The sequence below is a fragment of the Cyprinodon tularosa genome, unplaced genomic scaffold (assembly GCF_016077235.1).
Source record: "Cyprinodon tularosa strain WSP-4 unplaced genomic scaffold, ASM1607723v1 ctg92, whole genome shotgun sequence".
NCBI classification, from domain to species: Eukaryota; Metazoa; Chordata; class Actinopteri; order Cyprinodontiformes; family Cyprinodontidae; genus Cyprinodon; species Cyprinodon tularosa.
The window spans coordinates 78107-100633 of record NW_024039696.1 but is presented as its reverse complement, the minus strand read 5'-3'; the positions used below and the strand labels follow the sequence as shown (position 1 = coordinate 100633).

At 38.8% G+C, this 22527-nt stretch overlaps 1 protein-coding gene across 1 annotated transcript in view; it reads right to left on the bottom strand.

Moving 5' to 3' along the window:
• Positions 1–19138, bottom strand: part of LOC119776215 (kinesin-like protein KIF21A) — a 43052-nt gene extending 23914 nt beyond the window's left edge. Inside the window, exon 1 of the mRNA XM_038274502.1 lies at positions 18761–19138. Coding sequence (XP_038130430.1) covers positions 18761–18804 — 44 coding nt within the window. The 5' untranslated portion in view covers positions 18805–19138. The remainder of the gene's footprint in view (positions 1–18760) is intronic.
• Positions 19139–22527: the final 3389 nt, after the last annotated feature.

Genomic DNA, 22527 nt, shown 5'->3' with positions numbered 1-22527 from the left:
AGTATAAAATGATGTTAGACTCGTAGTTTTTTGGACTGCCATGTTTGGTTGAGGTTCTGGTTGTGCAGAATAGGTTAGACCAGGGGTGGGCAAACTTTTTGACTTGCGGGCCAGAATGGGTTCTAAAATTTGACAGAAGGGCCGGGCCAGGAGCATTTGGACAAGCAATGTCATTAATTAAACCTGGGGATTGAAATGTATAAAAAAACAGACAATTTTGACGACCATAAGGCGCACCGTACTAAAAGGCGCAGTCTCAGTTATGTGTCCCAATTCTGTATTTAACACACACATAAGGCGCACTGGACTATAGGGTTTTCTTATATACAGGTAAATGTCCTCTACTACGTTTAAATACCTCTACTGCATATTTAAAAATAGAGCGGGAGCAAAACTGAGTATGACTGTGCTTTATTCATTTATTTATTACAAAGTATTAATCAAACCTGGGAGCTGGCCGTGAGACAGACACATCGCTGATGACACAGCGCTGTGATCACTCCTAAATTAACTTAAAATCCTGAAACCTGCCGACGGAATATGTTCGCTTTTATTACCGGTATCCTGGTGCCTGCAGTTTGAATTATTTAGATGAAAAACACCTGCCAGCCACCGCGTGAACCCGGAGGCTGCCCAGCCTAGAGGCTGCTGTTGAAGGGATTCCTACTGTCGGCGCACCGCTGGTATGTGGGGGTCTGAGCGCCTCCGACAGAAATAGATAATCTGGATGAACGGACTGCAATTATTAAGTTTTCAGGTGGACTTTCTCACTTAAAAACATATTAAAACTACTTTATTCCCACTGATCACATCAAATATAGCTGCAAGATTTAGATTATTTAGATGAAAAAACACCTGCCAGCCAACGCGGTATACGCGGAGGAGACCCGGCCCAGAGGTTGCTGTTGAATTAAGTTTTCAGGTAGAAAAATAGAGCGAGAGCAAAACTGAGTATGATTGTGCTTTATTCATGTATTTATTACAAAGTATTAATCAAACCCATCAAAGTCATCATCCTCTGTTTCTGAATTAAACAGCTGCACTAAATCAGACATGCCAATTTCCCCTTCTTCGCTGTCAGAGTCACTTTCCGTGCAGCGCGGCTCCTCAGAAATAATGCCGGCTTTTGCGAAAGCTTGAACAACAGAGCCAGCAGACACGTTAGCCCAAGCATCTACAATCCATCCGCAAACTGTGGCGTAACTTGCGCGGCGCTGCCTTCCACTTTTCGTGAAACTGTGGTCTCCATCGGTCATCCATCGCTCCCACGCAGCTCGCAGCCTTACTTTGAACGGCCGGTGTATACCGATGTCGAGCGGTTGAAGTTCCTTTGTCAGACCTCCCGGGATAACGGCAAGCACAGCGTTCATTCAGTCACAGATTAACAGCGTTGGTGATGCGTGGAAAAAACCACCTGGTCTCCTCACATACACCTGCCTCAGCCACGCTTTCATCATCTCCTCATCCATCCAGCCTTTTTCATTTGCTGTAATATCATTTGTCATCAGAGCGCTGTGTCTGTCTCGCTGTCAGCTCCCAGATCAGCTTCTCTGATTGGTTGATGCGGCGCGTCCAGCAGCAAAACTTCAATTTTTCCATCTCGAGCAGCAGCAGCAGCGCGTTTCCGGCGCGTCAGATAAACGCTCCCGACGCGCTGCGCCTGCTGCTCAAAACGCGCTGCGGGACCTTTTGCTGCACCTATACGCGCGTCAACCATTGACTTTGCATGTAAACTCGCTGCTTCTGCTGCGCCTGCTGCGTCCGTTCTAATTTTGCAGCCTCATTCTCATTTTCACCATTACAACAGTTTTATACATCAGGCCTGGTTGACACTAACTTAGCTGGTCCCTGGAGCTTGAGTTGGATCATCACCAAACTGGATGGCAAGAACTGTGAGCCATCTAGAAGCGCTAAGATTATCTCTGGCAACCTTAGAGACGAGTAGGAGGAGTTGTAACCAGGTGTGTACCGCGCATATGTAGTTATAGATGTGACGGCATGCACCAAGCTGATACGTTTTGAGATGGAGAAGAGAGAAAGAGGAGGAAATCCGTCTGGATTAACAAAGATCCTGCTAAAGAAACTCTAAATTTATTTATTTTTTTTGGAGGGAAACTATAGTCCAGTACTGGAAAGTAACAATGAAGGCCTGCAATATAGGTTTAATTTGGGGTTTGACAGCATTACAACTGAATAATTATTTAAGAAAAGAAAACTGAAACTGATTGCTGTTTGAAATCTGTTGATGTGATTTTTTTTTTTTTTTATTGTGCAGGAAAAGCACACAATTAGAGACAATTAGTAGTCTATTTTACAGTGAAAACTAGGAAGAGGACTTTTTATTTTATTTTATCTATTTCATCTTCTCTATGATTGAGTATTTGCCTCGTCAATCACACATCAGTGTTTGGAGATTAAGCTTAATGTTTTGCAGAGATCAAAACATAATAATTCATGATTTTAATTAAACCTAATATGATTTAAAAAAACACCCAAAGGCCACTTAATTAATCTAAGAGTAAAAAGGGACGCATCAATAAAAAAACAAACAAACGTCATTTACTGTTAGCACCAAACGACAACATTGATGAGGTTTCTGATTTTTAAGAAAATTAAATAAACTAATTTAAATGTTAACATGTTATCTTTGTACACTATTTCAGAGAATATATGATTAACAAATACATTATTTCAGTGCGTCAATGACTACTTTAAAATGAAGATCTACTTGGAGATTTTCACATTTTTAGGTAATACTGCTCAGGCATGGTCTTTGCCTTTAACAAGGTTAAACTAAGACATGTTTAGCATAATGGATGAATAAAAAGAAATGATGAGAGTGAAGTTAAAAATGTACGTATTGACAAGTGGGGAGGACTTCACATCGAGTGGCAAGGGAGAAGAGGATTGCTACTGTGTTATGTGTGTGTTTATACATGTGGAAAACCCTGCAGTGCCAGCACACTCCCACACACAGAGCGCCCAGTGTTCAGTACTGAGGGAGTGCTAGAAGAGAGCTCTGAGCAAACAGTCCCGCCCAGGATTTCATTAAGGAATTGCTCTGTTTGCTTTTATTCCCAATTTAAAAAAACATACATATAACTTTCCAATATTAGATCCTCAAAAACCTTTCAAAACTAAACATCTTTTAGGAAATTAGAACCTATCTAGGTGTGTTTTAAGCTTTAAAATCTACAAATTAAATGGAATTATCAATCAAAAGCAAGGCGGAAATGAAAGCCATGTTTTTCTAATAAACTATTTAAAAAAATAGTTGAAAAAACAGGGAAATCTACTCAAAACACACGCAGGCACCTGGGAACCTCTGTTAAATGACTGCTATTGTGTCTGAACTGGTAGGCTTGGGTGTGGGTGAGATAGAGAGAGGAGGAAAACAAGGTGGGGGGTGATGTATGTACAGTACTTGTGTGTACTGTACACTTGTGTGTGTTTACATTAAAAAGGAGACCCAGTCTTCCCACTATGAGGCTGTGGAAGTAAAAGGAAGCATAAAATTCCCTGTTATTCTAAGTGAATGTGTGTTTGTGGGGATGGAGGGTAGAAGCAAATACCCGACAGCGAAGAATAAAAGCAACGACCCACATAAAGGTCACTGTCTGTGCTTTCAGAACAAACTCGGATTACAGTGGTGATGACAACAGAGGATCCAGCCAGAACACTGGTCTGTATTGTTCTATTTAAATCAATCTTTTGAGTTTTTAAACTTAAACGCTATTATGAGACAGAGGAGTGAGGATGGACTCAGCTCAAAGGAAGGCCACATACAATAAGACAAGGCTGCATTTGATCAACACTTAAGGAAAGCATTCACAATATGCTTTATATTTCTACCACATTTGATATTTGTGTAATTTGCAGTTGGTCTAAATGCTAAACAAGCAAAGAAAAATCTGTTTCTTTGAGTTTTCAATACTTGAAACCTGTGGAGCATTATCAAGCTGCCCCCTGACACGATGACACCCTGGGTGTTGAGTCATATAACCACCATCTAAAACTTTTCTTGGAAAATTTTCATTATTTTTTAGTTTATGTAGATTTTTTTTTTATTAAACATTTTATTTCATCAGTTCTCAGTCCCTGCAGCTTAGATTAATACATGGATAAAAAAACATAAGCTTAAAAGTAGCATAGGAAAAATATTTTAATGCCTAACATAGATTTTATGCTTGACTAGACCAAGTTGTGTTTTACACGTTAGCTGATAATTTATGTCATTTTAAGTAATAATATATTTTGCCACTCCCAACATACAATACATTTTTGTGGTTTAAAGTGCGGTAGACTCTATATGTCCTGTTTTTCTTTTTTTAACTAACACCTCAGATTACAGACAAACCTGTATAAAAGAGCCCATTAAGCCATTGATGGTAGTGCCCTAGCCACAGGGCTCGGCTGATGTGAGGAGTCTGTGATTTAGTTGGATGATTTAAAGCATTACAGGATTGAATGCACAATAATCTCTTTTGGCCACCGTCCCAAAAAAAAAAAAAAAGTCTTAAAAGTGAGCATCATCCAAGAATAATAATGGGGTAATCAGGGCTGCTTGAAATGGATGTAATATATCAAAGGCTCATTGTTTAACCTGGGGATCTACTGAAACCATAGCAACACTACTTTTTTTAGCTTTAGAAAGAAAAATGGTGAGAGATTTATAATAAGAAAATAAATAAACAGACTGAATCTAATATTTGTTGCCTTTTGACCTTTTGTGCAACATCTAGTGAACAGAGGCTAAAACAGGTGATTCATTGAGCAAACTTTCTGGAAGTCAACATTTCAACCATCTTCCTGTTTTAATTTGATATATACGCACAATATATATACACTATATTGCCAAAAGTATTTGCTCACCCATCCAAATTATTGGAATCAGGTGTTCCAATCACTTCCATGGCCACAGGTGTATAAATTCAAGCACCTAGGCATGCAGACTGTTTTTACAAACATTTGTGAAAGAATGGGTCGCTCTCAGGAGCTCAGTGAATTCCAGCGTGGAACTGTGATAGGATGCCACCTGTGCAACAAATCCAGTCGTGAAATTTCCTCGCTCCTAAATATTCCACAGTCAACTGTCAGCTGTATTATAAGAAAATGGAAGTGTTTGGGAACGACAGCAACTCAGCCACGAAGTGGTAGGCCACGTAAACTGACGGAGCGGGGTCAGCGGATGCTGACGCGCATAGTGCGAAGAGGTCGCCAACTTTCTGCAGAGTCAATCACTACAGACCTCCAAACTTCATGTGGCCTTCAGATTAGCTCAAGAACAGTGCGCAGAGAGCTTCATGGAATGGGTTTCCATGGTCGAGCAGCTGCATCCAAGCCATACATCACCAAGTGCAATGCAAAGCGTCGGATGCGGTGGTGTAAAGCACGCCGCCACTGGACTCTAGAGCAGTGGAGACGCGTTCTCTGGAGTGACGAATCGCGCTTCTCCATCTGGCAATCTGATGGACGGGTCTGGGTTTGGCGGTTGCCAGGAGAACGGTACTTGTCTGACTGCATTGTGCCAAGTGTAAAGTTTGGTGGAGGGGGGATTATGGTGTGGGGTTGTTTTTCAGGAGCTGGGCTTGGCCCCTTAGTTCGAGTGAAAGGAACTCTGAATGCTTCAGCATACCAAGACATTTTGGACAATTCCATGCTCCCAACTTTGTGGGAACAGTTTGGAGCTGGCCCCTTCCTCTTCCAACATGACTGTGCACCAGTGCACAAAGCAAGGTCCATAAAGACATGGATGACAGAGTCTGGTGTGGATGAACTTGACTGGCCTGCACAGAGTCCTGACCTCAACCCGATAGAACACCTTTGGGATGAATTAGAGCGGAGACTGAGAGCCAGGCCTTCTCGTCCAACATCAGTGTGCGACCTCACAAATGCGCTTCTGGAAGAATGGTCAAAAATTCCCATAAACACACTCCTAAACCTTGTGGACAGCCTTCCCAGAAGAGTTGAAGCTGTTCTAGCTGCAAAGGGTGGACCGACGTCATATTGAACCCTATGGATTAGGAACGGGATGTCACTTAAGCTCATATGTGAGTCAAGGCAGGTGAGCAAATACTTTTGGCAATATAGTGTATATATATATATATATATATATATATATATATATATATATATATATACATTAAAGAGAAAATTATATGTGGTCCTGTTAGATTTAATGAGAATAAACTGCCATGTTTCTCCCTCCAGTCCTTTAGATGACAGTACTGCGCTCAAAGTGAGTCGTATCCTTACAGAGATGAACTTACACTTAACACGGAAATCTTTACACGTTAACAAAAAGAAAGAACTTTCCCATGACGACTCCAAATAAGATGGCAATGAAAACAATAAAACCCTGCAGCCAAATACATACATGGCTGTGGTCAGTCACAAAACAAAAAAATAAAGTCATAATCACCAAAGAACCTTTTCACTCCATATAAGAGGTGGAATGTCTGCAATAAAGACTCCCAATACATTTGGGATTGGTTGAATCCAGGTCGATAGATTTGGACTCTCTCATAATAAATGCCTAATGAACAGATATTATGTAGATTATATCTAAAGGGTGCTAACCAGAGAAATCCTGATCATTATCTATTTGTATAACTTTAGCTGCTGTGCTTCTTCTCAATGTTCCAGCATGTGATCCATCCTCTGCTCTTTGTTTGCTTTGGAAAACAGACGACTTCTTTCTCCTTATCAAACGCTTCAATAACAGATTCTTTGTGTTAAATCACTTGCAGTATAAAAACATAATAACACCTTTTTATGGTAGAGTTGGCTTACACTGGAGCTCTTACTTTACAAAGCCTCTTTAAGTCGCTTTAAAAACAAGTCAGTTAAAATCATATTTGTGTATCAGACTTTGACAGCTCCTTATGCTTTTGCCTGAGATAATAAGATGGTGTAACAGTAATTTGGGTTTATTTGGTTGTCACAGCACCTTACGATGTTTAAGTCACTAAATCAGCCATGATTCTCTGTACCAAAGCATAAATCATAAAACTGGAAGTCAAGTCTTTGCAAAATGTATGTAATGCTTTGAAAAAGAAAAAAAATGCAGGCAGACACAGTTAAACTATATTTCCATAAAACAAATACAGATTAGACTCCAACCAATGAGGAGCTTAACAGAAGTCATGTTAATAGACTATCTGTGGTAAGCCTCCGCTTGAAGTCTCGTTAACCTGATTAAAAGTGGAGCCTGACATATCCTGATCGTCCGTTAAAACACACACTTAAGAGCAGAAAACCACAGATAAAAGCATTTTGACAAATACAAATCTTAGGCTACGTTCACACTGCAGGCCTTGATGCTCAATTGCGATTTTTTGTGACATCCAATTTTTTGTGTTGCCGTTCACATTTCCAAATACATGCGACTTGCATGTGATCTCCTGAGTGAACTGCAGTCATACAATGCAAGTTTCCCGCATTCGCAGTAGAGGACGCAATGACATCACAGGCCAGCATGCTCTGTGTTTACGAAAGTAAACATGGATGGTAGTGCCGGAGCGCATCTAGCGATCTTTCCAAACCATAAAAACACAATCTTTTCAAGATGGTTAAACATAAATACTGCTCTCCGCATCATCATCTGCCATGGTTGTTTTTTGTGCCACTTCTTCATTGCAAGACCCAGAACAGTGACATTCATCGGGTATTAATGGCGTTGAGGTCGGATAAATGCGACCTGGCCGTTCAGACACAGGTCGCATTTGAAAATATCAGATTCGGATCGGATTCAGGACCACAAAGCCAAGTGACCTGGGTTGCATTGGAAAAAATCGGATCTGTGTTGTTCAGAAAGTCATGAAAAGATCAGATACAGATCGCATATGGGCCAAAAAAAATCGGATTTGGGTCACTTCAGGCTAACGTAGCCTAAGATTACACATACAGTAATAGGTACCTCATTTAAGAACTTTAAACTTATAAACCTATAAATTGCTCAGGCTTACTTCCCGTTGAGAACAGACTAGGTTAAAACAGCGAAGCAAGACCTGAGGGAAGACATGTCAGCCTGCTGCCACCTGACCGCTGATGTCATTGATCTCAAAAACACACCATCGTTGTGCTTGCCAACAACACGCCCTCCTCATAAACCTCAAATCATTCAATTCCCTAGAGATGCAGCCATCTCTTAATGTCCACTATCTCTAACAACATTAAACAAAATCCCAATCTAACTCTTGAGATTTTGTTTACGCTCCAGTTTGTGTCCAGCTGACGACACGGAAAGCCGGGCCAGAAATAGAAAAAGCACATCTGAGCCCAAAAGGCAGCAGAAAACAAGACTCCTTCTTAACAGGCTTTGAACCATCACCCACACACCATCACCTGACAACATAACCCATGTTTCCAGATACTAAAACAAGACTTAAATCAAGTAGGTTTTGCAGGAAATGTGTTTAAGTTATCATCAACATTAATAATACAAGGCAGTTATTGAATCATTAGAGCTCTTGTCTTATTATGTGCATTGTGAAACTCAGGCTACAGCATATAGCCTGCTGTAAGTGGCTCTGCATTTTACAGCAGAGAGCATAAATACCAGCTTTTTGCTCTAAGCAGCTAAAGAGCTGAATGGCGTCAGCCAGCATCATGATTAATAAGTCCAAGTGGACTTTAGTCTTATGACTTCAGGAATTTCTACATAAGTAGCTCACTCTGGTTCCAGTCAAAAGCTTTTTAATTAAATGACACCATCCTCTTGGTTTATTGTATTTAATTTTGCTAGGATTATTTTAATTGATGATGTGTGAATCTGTTAAACTCTAATACTACCTGCCTGTTACTTGTTAAAACTAATGTTTTCAATAATAGTTTATCTAATTAGGACACTTCTTCTATCAGGATACACAGTTATCCTGTACATGATGTAGATAATAGAGATTGGTAATGAAACAGGAGCACAAACAAAGTGGATCTTTCTTAACAGCGAGCCATTGTTGCTTTTATCTGGGACACTGAGTAATATTTTGATAAGGCTGGAGCTATGGATGTCTTCTCATTTGCAAACATGTAATGATCATGTAATGAAATGCTTCTTCAACTTGGATTCAGGGCTGACTTCAACCAGATGTGAGCCTGGTTGGTAAGCAGCTGCCTTTTGTAACCCTAACGAAATTTCTCTGCTCTCAGTAAGATTACAATTCCCGTCAACATCTGTTTGTCATGTCTCATGGTTATTTAAAACATATACATTATGAAGAGTTATTTAAGGAGTTTGTCCCAAGTGATCTCTTCTCAGGGGATCAGGGACAGAAAGCTTAAAGGTGTAAACACAGAGCGTTCCTTTACAATTTCTGTTTTATACCTTGTTTCCACTCAGTTTGTTAGTAAGCTTAAAGATATAGAGGACAATATTTTATTTCTGGGTGGATCATCTAAATAAATGGTCCTCCTAATAATCAATAATTCTGGTAATATGTTTGATCATGCCGTCCTACATGCTCGTCCCGTTGGCTTTCTTTTTCTGTGCGTGCGCCCTTTCAGCCATATATCTGTAGTGAGCTACGGTTTCAGATAGTCATTCGGTTCTTTGAAAATAGCCGAGGGTCGTAAGAGAAAAAGTGTCTACGAAGTGCATGAGAAGATAAGAAAGGCATCAGAAGAAGCAAATATATCCCAGAATGCTTTGTGAGAGCTCTCCTCGCAAAGCATTGTGGGATATGCTGTCACAGCAGCCCGGGGTCGCTATAGGCTGTCGCTACCCGACAGCGGCGACTAATAAAGATGGCGCAGGCACTGCGCATTGGAGGAGGAGTTACGTGACCAATGCAGCAAAAAGCAATGATCATCTGTATGTGGACACAATAAGCTTGTATAAACTATGAGAACAGTATATCTTCAGTTCCTGTTGCAGCTGGGGTCAGCAAAGAGGAACACAGGACAAACTCCCAAAATAAATTATCCAAATATTCCTGCATAATGTAGCCCAGAGGCTGGACATGTCGGCAGGTAAAACGATGTAGTCTGAGAGGCCCGGTTCAACTCGGTTCTGATTAGTGGAAGTCCATATGGTCTCAATATGAGGAGATTCTGTTCATTTTGTCACTGCTTTTGTAAATTTCTCTTCTTTTGTTTGACATTTATAGTGACCGTTTTTTATATTAAAATAATAAAAAAAAAATCTCTTAAAAGAACAGCAACAGGGCGTGCACGAGGAGAAATGGGCTCGTGCATGCACGAGGGCGGGTCTTTTAAAAAATCATCCGCAATACCTTTAAATTAATTTAGATTGAAATGACATTTGCATTGTAACAGCAAGAATAACCTATTTTGCTTTAATTAAAAAAAAGAAAAGGTTATCTGCACTTCTGCTTTGGCCTAGTTCAAATAAAGTATAGATTTTCTTAAATTGTTACAGGTTAGCAATAATTAATATCTACCAATGTCTTTAAATGTATACGCAGCATTAAAACACAGAGGTATTCAGAACACATCAGCATGCTGATCAATCCTGGAATAACTTTCTAAAAATATTTTTTAATGAGCCCTTTTCTAATTTGACATCAGAAACACAATTTTATTATAATTATATAAGGAATAAAAAGTTCAACAGGTCAATTCTGGGTTGAATAAAACAACAATGATTAGAAAACATCTCAAGCACCAGTCTGTAATCTATGGAACGTCTACATTTACTTAAAAAAAGGGAAGCAAGATTCTTATTATACCCCCAAAATTAGGGATGCACGATATTGGGATTTTGGCTGATATCCGATATGCCAATATTTTAAAACTCATGTAGCCGATAACCGATATCGATACCGATGTTAAAGCTGGACAAAAATAAGTAGTCATTGAAAGTAGCAGTTTTGTTATCCATTTCTGACACTTTGAAAAATAATATACTCAAATATATTTTCATATGCTGATATCAAATTGATTTTTAAAAACGCGGTATCAATCTATTTTACTTTCAAAATCTCGTGAAATTTCATTGTTCTGTTACAAACTCTCGCGATATTTTGCAAATTCTTGTGAGATTTTGTTAGTAAAATAGATCGATACCGCGTCAATATATCAACATATAAAAATATGGCCAAATTTTCGTGAATTTTCAGGGGATTTCGTAGCATAACGATGACATATAGCAATATTTCATTTGTAAAAGAGATTGATATGGTGTTTTTAAACGGCAATATATCAGCATGTGAAGATATTGTGATATTTTAATGTATCAAATTTTTTTTTCCCTCGTCTTTAGAAGTTTTTAAGTCTGTAAAAAAGAAATTTTTGAGGACGAAGAAGAAGTCGTTTTTTTTTTTTTTTTTTTAGACTTTGGAAACTCAGAAGCTGATCAAATATCGGGTTAAATATCGGTGGGGTGGCCGATGTCCGATATTCAGTTTTAAGGCCGATAAAAGCCGATACCGATGGGGGGCCGATTATATTGTGCATCCCTACCCAAAATTGTATTTAATTATTTTTGTCTCATGTACAGTATCCATCATTACAACAGAGTGGAAAGGATTCATTGAAAACCCAAACGGCAGCCTGTTAAAGCTAGAGATTACCTTAAGATTCTCTTCAGGAACACTGTCTTACATAACGATGCACATACATGAAAAAGCCCCATGCTTCTTTTAGCAAGCAGGTACTCGTGTGTAATTTCACTTTTTCAAAGACCATGGTCTAATGGCCGCCTAGGGCAGGAAGAAGAGAGAGCAGTAATAACAAAGGAAAATAAATATGGAGGCTGAAAGTAGATCTTAAGTGCTGTAACTGACCATGATCCAGTGGGAGTGCATATGAGTAACAGCCTCTATTGTCCTGCTACTGGTCTCCACATCAAGGGCCTGTTCATTGCAACATTCAAGCTGAAGCAAGCGGTTTTAAATAAAGTTTTAAGTGTTAAATAATGAACTGGAATATGAAAATAGAGGTCAACATTGTTCAGGATAACGTGATTTCACTGCCGCTGATAAAGACTCTGAACCCTGACGCTGATCTGGAAACGGCAGTCACTGAGGGAATCTGCCAATGACGCAAAACGGATCGGAAAACCAGTAAAGAGAAATGTAATTCCGCTGATGCCGTCTTTTAGTTTCCTTCTGAGCGGCGTCTAAACGCTATCCTTACACAGAGCAACCCACGGCATTCACAGGACCCATTCCATTGTCAGAGCACAGACCGCCTCTTTGGCCAAAGGTCGATTTGCAGGAAGGAGAGAATGAGGTGCTAGAGGAGGCAAAGGGTGGCGGATAATTCCTGAATTGGCAGCGACAAAGGACACATCCATTGGTGGCCTCCAGCAGTGACGGCGTCTTCATGGAAAACATTTCTGTCATCTAATCATGACTCCGGTGTGAAATGGACCCAAGGTGAAAATACTGAAAATTTTTAAACAGATAGCAGCATAGCTAAAATAAATCTATGCGAGGCTCATTCAGATATTGATAAATATTAAAAAGCAATTTAAACTCCAACTCTTCTAATTCTAAATAGGATCCATAATAAATTAACGTTGGTTATTGAATGTCTCAGAGTGGAATATCACATGACATCATCTGGCAGCTGGCTGGCAGCCTGCTTTGCTTTTGTTGTCTCAGTTCACTAGATTTCCTTCATGAATATTTAGGATGGATGTGGCTGGTCGAACAGCAGATTATGCATGTCTGCATAGAACTTCTACGTCACAACCCAGAAGTCTTTTCTTTCTAGCATAATGTGAAATGGATGATAATAAGGCCAAGGCCTGGATAATAGTTCCTGTTCGGAAAGTCATACATTCTAGGGCTCCTAGTTATTTGTGTGCATCAAGGGTATTTTGGATGCTTCTCCCGTTTTGCTGACCTTTCCTCTAAAGTTAACAAATGTGCCTTCTTTATACCATAGATTTATATATTGTGTACTTCAAACACTTGCTCGCTTTCTAGTTAAAAACCTCCAGTTAAAAACTTGATAGGCTTTTAATAGAAGCCGTTTTAATGACTTGTGTGACTTCCGTACATCAGCTAGTACGTTAGACAATATTACATCTCAGATTTTATATGGATGGTGCAAATCCAGCTATATTTTTGGTAAACTATGGTACATAATAACAACAAGTCCCTTGTGATTAATGGGTAATGTTCTAATCCAGGTTTAATTGGTTCTCTTATTTCATTTTGCATCATAAGGTGCACCTCTTTATTGAGGTTTTACAAATACAGTCAAAAACTCTCATTTCATAATGGTATTTTTTCTTACACCATATTCTTGAAAGTTATCTTGATAAAAAAAAGTGAGACGGAATTTATTGACATGATAAATAATGACTCATATTTTTGCAACGACCCCCTAAAAAAACAAAGGTTAACAGACTTTATGGATGGCTACTTATGTAGTTTGCTTCATAGCATGTAAGGAGGAGTTGGGTTCGAAGGGCAGCATTGTGACGAAAGCATGACCTGATTGAGATTTTATACCTATGCACAATGAATCAAGGATGTCAGGATCCACGTGGAGAAGCAACCTTATATGTAGAGGTCCCTACAGCAGCAAGACGAGCTGCTATAAAAAACACCAATATGCTGCTGCATATAGACAAACATCACATCGTCTTATGCACCTGTATTGAATAGGGTTCTATAGCAGGCCTCTGTGTGCTGATTGAGGCTATCAGCTATTTTATTTAGGTGTGTTAGAGCAGAATCCATCTAAAAGTTGCAAGATAAATGCTTTTGAGGTTTGGACTTGGGCACCCCTGATCTACGACCTAGTAAACTGAAATCCATTTGTTAATGGTATTATCTTTCAAGAGTGTCTGGTGTTGATCTTCTGTGGTGATTAGAGGAGTTTTGGGCTTCACCTCTGAGAGACTGAGAGTCTATCACATTGCAACTCAGATGCAAGAACGGGAAGGACATGCAAACTCTTCAGGCAACAATTCTAACATTAGCACAAAGCCTAAACAAACTGGTACACTTCTAAACTACTACCACCCGAGTTGTGATAGCATAATTATCTTATTCCAAGGCCCTTCAAAGGCCATCAACCCATCTTAAAAGAATAATGGGAGGATTTCTGCGAATTTCTGAAAAGACCCGACCTCTCCATATAAAAAAAAACACATGCACAACCCTGTACCCGCTCCCGAGAGGGAATGCCCATTAATTAATTAATAGGGGTGCGAGAGCATGCATGAGTGTACGCTCTGTTTAAAAGTTGCTGTTTGCATCACTCATACAAGCTTACTTTCCAAAAGAATATTTGCAATTTTTTAAATAAAATAGGGACGAGCACGTAGGACGACCTTAAGTAAACATATTACCAGAATGATTGACAATTAGGAAGACCATTTATTTTGGTGATCCACCCAAAAAAGAACATCCTCCACAATACATTTAAGCATGCAGTGATTCATTTAATTGAAAAGCAGAAGCCATCTCTTCTATAATACGTAACTGGGATGTGTAAATCCTGCAAAGTTTGCTTTGTTAGTTCAAAGCTAGACACATGTCTGGCTGGGCAGAGATCCATTGTTACATATCAAAGTAGATCTGGTCTACATAGAGCAGCATAGAAAATAAATGAGGCCTCGCATTGGTACGACGTCAGGTGTGACGAGGTACTTTGGAAAAACCTACAAGATGGCACGGCAAGCGGCTAAATCATAATTTTTCCACTAATGAATCAACCTGAGGGGCCTCCCCTTGGTTGTCATTGTAGCCTTCCTCTGTTGTTTCGTCTCTTACCACACTACCACACCCAAAACCAGACCACAGAGGAGAAATTAATCACCGTGGTGCTGTTGGGATGGTGGCTTAGGGAACCTGCTAAAAGACAGCACTAGACCTGCAGGTTGAGGCAGGCAGAAACCAACAACCTGCTGGCTGAGGCTGACAGTCCAAATATATATGAGATTCACTACAGCTATAAAGGTTTAGAATAATTAGAATGTATCCATGACGATTAGCTGCTGTGAAAACACCAATGGGAGGGTGGGGGTCCACGGGCTGAGAGAGGAATGTGCCGAGGGGATGAAAAGCGTGGCTACTGGTCATTATCTTTGAATATAAATGGGACCATCTAATGAAGGGCTGCACGTTCTTTTTAAGGTCTAACTTTCCGTTTACTTTGATCATACTTTTGTATTTCTTTGTTGTTATACTAACGAGTTTTGGGGGGATTTTTGTGTCATCAGTCTCCAGCTTTGTTGATTTAACCAATAGGCTGAAGAAAAAACATGCATGATAACCAAGAAAGCTTCATTCTGTACGTATTAGACCACCTGTTGAGAGGTTATCATCAGTGTCTGAACAGTCGAGATTAAACCTATAGATAACTAGAGATGATTTTTAAAGGCCAAAAGCGAATTATTTTGATCATTTCAATCTAACGGATTCCCAGTATGTGCTGCCAGTTTTGTAGCACATTTTGCTCTTTCTTCTTCTATTAACATAATAAAAACACCAAAATTATTATAAATGTTACACAAGCCTCTATTAACATATAAATTAAGACGCAAAAAAACTAATCTTGGCCTAAAACATCAGATGGTTGATGTTTGTGTCTGTCTCTATACATAATGCAACAAATAAAGGTCCATGGCATGTTTTAAATTTTATAAGTTTATAGTAAATAAAAAACAAAAAAAAAACAAGAAATTTAAAAAATGGACAAATTTTTATTTTTTGAAAGAAAATGTTCTTTTTAGTAATAAAGTCTAATAAAAACATGTCATGTTTGCAAAACAATCTAAATCATAGACGAGAAGAAGCAAGATCCCACTGAAAAACATCTTCTTTTCACTTAAAAAATGAGTCTCAATCAGAGATGGAATAAGTTGCCAATCTTAAAGCATGTATCTTTATATCCAGGATTTGTGCCAGAAACCCAGCCGTCTCATTTTACCCCTTCCGAACATCCCACAGCCAAATGTTAGTGGTATTGTAGCAAAAAAGGAGCGATTGGAAGGAACAGCAACTCAGCTATTACTTTGTCAAAATGTAAACACCACAGATGGAGGTCGGCGGATGCTGAGGCAGGTAGTCAGCAACATCCCAAGCATTCCTCGTCAATAGCTAAAGACCTCCTAAATTCATGTGGCCTTCAGAATAATTAATGTAAATCCCTTTATTGCCCCACAATGGGAAAATTCATTCTCGGCATTTAACTCATCCCCTTGGACAGCAGTGGGCTGCCATTATGTGGCATCTGTGGAGAAGTTTGGGGTTAAGGGTTTGCTCAGGAACCAAGAGCACAAGCACACTGCTCTAATCCACCAGGTCAACACTACCCATCATATAGATGCAGAACATTGCAAAGAGACCTTGATGGGACGAGTTTCCGTTATTAAGCAGCTGCAATATTGCCAGGTTAGAAATTGAGATTTTATTTTGATATTTCGCAGCGCTAACTATAAGGAAGTAGATGATTCACGCCATTGTTTTATCGTTTTCAAGACATGGACAGCTTGCATGCCCAGTGTCCATTGTCGCAGGACTTTAATCTAACTATTATGTGGAAAAGTGCTTATTTCTACTGGCATGCATGGTTCTGCTACCTAGCTGCTACCCTCGCTGTCCTTTTTCTGTGGCAACAAACCTACTTTTGGCCACCTAAAAGGCTGAAGTGAGAAAGTCAATTGTCTCACTTCTGTTGAAGTCCTTCTGCCATTTGCAAATTGTGATGACATTACATATGCAATTAATTCTTGCTCTTCTCTTGTGAGAAAAACTGTAAATCTTTGGTATTCCTTAAATATTTCAAAGTTGTTCAAACTCCCCACTCTGTAGAAACAGTTTCAGGCATACCACTTCCTGTTTTCTGAACAATGCAACTGGTCTAAGTCATGACCAAAACCCAACAGAACATCTTTGGGGTGAATTAGAGTGGAGAATGTGAACAAGGGTTTTTGGGTCCCACATCAGTGTCTGACATCCTAAGCTTCTGAATGAATGCACCAACATTCCCATAAACACACCTATAAACCTTGTGGAAAGCCTTCCTAGAGGAGTTCTACCTGTAAAAATATGCACAGAAAGGATAGACATCATATGAAACGATGTATTTGGAAGAGAATGTCACATTGGTTGTGTGACGGTGAGATAAAAAGCCCAACATGAAGCTGATTACCTTCTGTGTGTGTGTGTGTGTGTGTGTGTGTAGCTTAGTGACAAAGCATTTTTACACAGTGCTGACCTCAGAGGAGATCATACTGAGCCCAACTCAGCAACCTGTCTAGCAATTACACGATGAGTCACTATGCATCCAGTGTCATTGTTACGTTATTATGGTGATTTACTGGCTCCAACTTACATTAAATACATGTCGTTGACAGACAATCTCTGTTTACCGTATCTATAAAGCAACAAACTTTTCGCTCAGTGAACGCTACATTTTTAAAAATTGGATGTTAATTAATCAAAATGAAAGTGAAATGAAAACAAATGAAGCTATTTTTAAATCAGAAATCCATTAACAGAGATGTCAACACGTGGTACTGTACAGACAGCGCCCTGCAATGGTATAAATCTCTTTGTTTAACATGGGATGTAGTAAGATAAGTGCAAAAGAAATCCTAGCATTTATACAGAGTTTATAAATTATTGATAGGGCTGCATCTAAAAACAGGTTCTCCAATTATGAAATGCTCCTTATGTTAAAAAATGCATTACTGTCCTTTTCGTCACCACTAGTATCAATACTTCAAAGTTAGTGTTAATCGAACCTCTCCGTTCATTCTGACTGGACTTTGGCTATAATGAGTTAAAAAAAAAAGAATGGGCATGTGCAACATTATATAATCTATAATTATTTTCTTTCCACTAGAATTAGTTGTTGATCTGTACATGAATAGGTAAGGTAAGGATACAAAGTGTGAACAAAGATCAACATCAAAAGCTTATCTATGTCACAGAGTTTAGACCAGAGTTTTTTTTTTTTATGATGGGAAAATGAATTAATTAATCTTAAGAGGTGGAAAAAAGGTCTTCTTTTGAAGCCTGTTCTGCACTGATGAAATCAGGTTGCTTATGATAGATTATTTATTATCTAAGACGGAGAGAGAGGGCGGCTTGTAAAGTGAGTTGGCTTAGTAAACACAGCTCTGGGTCAAAGTCTGACTGCAAAATCAGGAGAAAAGGCAAGCGAAGGGGAGCGGGGACGAGAAACATGAGAGGCAGCAGCTTTTGTCTTCTCTCTTCCATGCGGCTCACATGACATTAAAGCCGGTCTTTTCAATACAAACATACGCATGTTTGCAGACAAACCCGCCTTCGGTGAAACCTTGTCATTTCTTTATTTATTTTAGAGATGAGCATAGGAGGGATTAAGAGTCCAGCAGCCTTGTCTGCTGACACTGACAAGGGGCAAAAGGTCAGATCTAGGGAAAACAATGCAACCAAAACACTGCAGGAATTTATAAAAAAAGGATAAAAACAAAGAAAATGATGAAATAGATCCATGGGATGAAAAGTAAAGTTGCAGCTGGGTTTTAGGGGAAGGCATTGTGTGTTCCTCAGTCCTCATATTACAATCTAATCTGGGAACAAGAGACAACCTGCACAGGCCTAATCCTCCCTCTGCACAAGATATTCATTCATAAAACCACTCCACAGAGCAGGGGTGCTCAAGCATAGCTCCTCATTGGCATCCACTGAGATCAGATGTGAAAATAAAAGCACTTTGAAGGAAACAAGGAAGGATTTAGAGGTATAAAGAGGATGCGATGTTTACAGAGTGGGATGCTGAAGCTGAGAAAGGCATGTTGAGATCCTGGCAGGTGTGACAAAGGAGCATCTCTGCCCTGCATCCTTACCTCAGGGCAACGCGCACCGAGCTCTCGTCCGCTCCGCCGCTCATGACGTCACCGAGAGCGTCCACCTTATAAATAGCTCCCTTTCCCTTTCCGTCCTTTCTTTTATCCTCTTAAGTAGACGGCCTGCCGTCCCCCCTCCCCCACCTTTCACCGAAGCGCGTGGGTCTGCAGCCTCCACGTTCAGCCGGCCCGAAGGTTCATCTTTTACGCAGCGCTGCAGCCGAACGTCGCGTCGCGGCGGGTGGAAAGAGAGCCGGTGGCGCTCAGCCCTGCAGCCGCATCGTTCTCGCAGCTTCCCGGCGCGCGTGGCGTGAGTGGGAGCGTGGAAGTGGAGGGAGCCGCTTTTGGCGTGTGGTTTCCACGAAGGCTGGGGACGTAACAAGACTCCTCCTCCTGAGCTGTACCAATCCTGACTGAGCAAAACAACACACTATAACAATAATATCTAAATAAATAAACATTTTATCTCCTCTAGGCATAAATCTATTATTACTAATAATCATTTTTCTATTATTTATTAAATAGGCAAACCAATTTTCCTGTAAAGGACCCTAATTATCACAATTTAGAACATATACGTTTAATTAATATTTATACCTGCAATGCTTTAAATTAAATATAATTACCTTTAAATAAATCATATTTTTTTTATCTAAATATTATTTTCATATTTAATTTAGGGATTATTTCTGTTTTTTGGATTTTGTAAATAATTGAATATTTAGCTAAATTATGATAATAATCTAACATTATATGGAATATATGAATATTATATCATATGAAATACATAAAATACATAAAGATGTATTTTACAAGACATTTATTTCTTTTGTTGTATTTTGAGCACAATAAAAGCCATCAGGTCATTCAAGCCTTCAAGGCTTTGCTGCCCTCTGGAGGTTTTATTGTGACATTGCAGGGTTAAATTAATCAGCACATGATTAATCAGCAGATGAGTGTGATATCTTAGTTATTTAATACAGTTTTTTTTTTTTCATCTATTCTTTAGTTTTGAAAATATCTACCAGAGGGAATTAGAGTATCACGTTTGTCCAACCTTATAAGAGATAGGATAGAAAAAAGAGCATATGAAGCAAAAGCTGTATTCAACTGAAAATACAGGTTTACTTTACAACATAGAATACTCAAATCAGTTAGGTTGATTGACTGCACTTATTATTTTTTGTAATATAAAAATAACTTTAAATGGTTATCAATAAGACAGACAGAATTAAATAACATTTGTGACTACAGCTGTAAGGTTGAGTGGGCAAGAAAAACTTGCTAAATCCTCATTCTGCCATTGGCTCTTGTCTGGTGTTGATTCAACTCAACTTTATTTGTAGAGCCCTTTAAAGCAACTACAGCTGCCTTGAAATGTTGCACACACTAAACAGATAAAACGGTTTTTAAAAAACTAAAAACAATAGAACTGGTAAAAATAAATTAATATTCATAAAAATATTCAAAAAACATTAAATAAACAAATAAAACAAACAACTAAAAGAAACCACCAAAACATAATAAGTCTCATATGGTTTTGAAAGCCAAAGAATACATTTCGTTTTAACCAATATTTGTCATCCAAAGCTGTTGTTTTGGTCATTCTAACAGCTAAACTGCTTCATCTCTCTGAGGACAGGATGCTGGGAGGCCATCACATTTTCTCTGCTTTCAAATTTTGGAGAAAACTCAAATATGGGAACACTTTAGTAGCACAAATAATTAGAGGTGCTATCACCACATTCTCAAAGCTGGCATGAAGAAATTTTAATCTAAAGGACAAAGATGCTACTTTCTACTTGTCTATGAAGTCTAAATTGGATGGCAATGACAGCACCCCGAGTTAAAAGTTTGCATGGTGTGGTGCTAGAGTTAGACTCTTGACTCTTATGAACATAGTCTTTTGACCTGTTCCCTCTAGAAATCACTACACTAGTAGGATTTTTTTTACATTTGTGATCTTATTATTATCAAATTTAGATTTTAGACCTACAATATATGCATGGTGCTCCTAAAATAATACATGTTCCCTGATTAAAGCTTAAGTTAGATTCAGGCAGGACCTCTGTGTCTCCAGATCTGAACTTTACTTTTTGGGTTTTTGGGTAATATTCCCCAAAATAGAATTTCTTATATACACATGGATTTTTCTTATTAAACTAAATTTTCCAAGTTACAACCTTAAAAAAAGAGAACATCCTCTGAAGGACTTTTTTAAACATCCATTTATGAGAATAACATTTTAGTGTTTAATGCATAACATGAAGGGGAACTTTTTTCTTCTGAAAGTAAAACTACATATTGAGTACAAACTGTGCAAAAAAAACTACTGCAATATAAGATAAGCAACATAAAAATGTCCTTCTACCGTAGGCTTTTTTTGTTTGTTTCATTTGGAACTAGGAAACGTTAATCTCCCAGTACTAAATGAACCCACTAACAGAAAAAGCTTTATTTAATTGTAATACAATGTTATAGCCAGCAGAGGGCAGCACACCGACTAACTTTCTTGTTTCCAAAAAAGAAATTAATTATTGGCAAGGCATATTTATTTGTAAAGCACATTTCAGTAACAAGATAATTTAAAGTGCTTTAGATTAACAAAACATGATAACATCATAAATAATATAGATACGTAAGTAATAGTTGGACAATAAGCTTGAACCAATTATGTTTAAGTTAACAACAATTTAGCACAATTAAGGGCAAATTTAAATAAATAGGTTTTTAATCTTGGTGACGTGTATTACATTTAAAGTGAAGATTTTTTAGGGGGGGATTAGTAACCTTGCATAGGAAAGATTGATATATAGAATACAAATTGAACTGGACTATCAATCTGGAAAGCCTAATGTGGAAAGTGTTTGAAAAAGGGAGGGACATTCAGTACAATTCTTCAAGCTGATTGGGAAACTGCCTCCTATGTTAAGCTTATAGCCAATCACAGCAGCAGTAACAGCTTGATTTGTTTCTCAACTACCAGAGTTAACTGATGAATCAAACTCTTTCCAAATCCTGTTGGGGGGAACATGCAAACATCTTCCCATCCACAAAGGCAAAAATAACGACCATTTGCCTATATTTCAAAAAGAAATAGAGGGTACTCCAGCTAAAACTGGTGCAGCCATGTCTGCTTTGCTTCAGCCTTCCATCTCTGGTTGACAAGTGGATGTAATACACGTCATTGCATTTATTTGGTCCGAAACATATTTGTGTCGAGCTAAATGCATCTGCTGGCTTCTGACAAGATGTATTTTCAGGAGTTTGCAAATTCCCAAATTTCACGCAATTTATTGTCCATGCAAGGTAACTAGATTAGTGGACATAGGAACTAAAAGCTGCTTCTCCTTGTTTGGTTCTGAGTATGCAGAGTAGACTCAGTCCAGAAGACCTGAGAGGTCTGGGTGTTGGCTCCCCTGATAACAATATGTAATGTATTTTGGTGCAAAGCCTTTCACTGATTTAAAGACAAACAGAATTAATTTAAAGCCTGTTCTCTGAGTAACCAAGTACATTGTCTCTTCACAAGCTCCACTTTATGTGCATCTGTTGCCTTCATTCCAATGACATTACTCAGACTTCTTTTTAAGGGAGTTTTTCAGCTGCTATAAATGATCCACTTTTCCAAAGTGAATAAAAATCGGTATGTTTTTTTTAGCTCTTTCTTTTAACAACTTCCTAGAGACTGTTAAGTCTACACAGTAGAACAGTGGGTAGCACTGCTGCCTTACAGGAAGAAGGTTCAGGGTTCGATTCTGCATGGA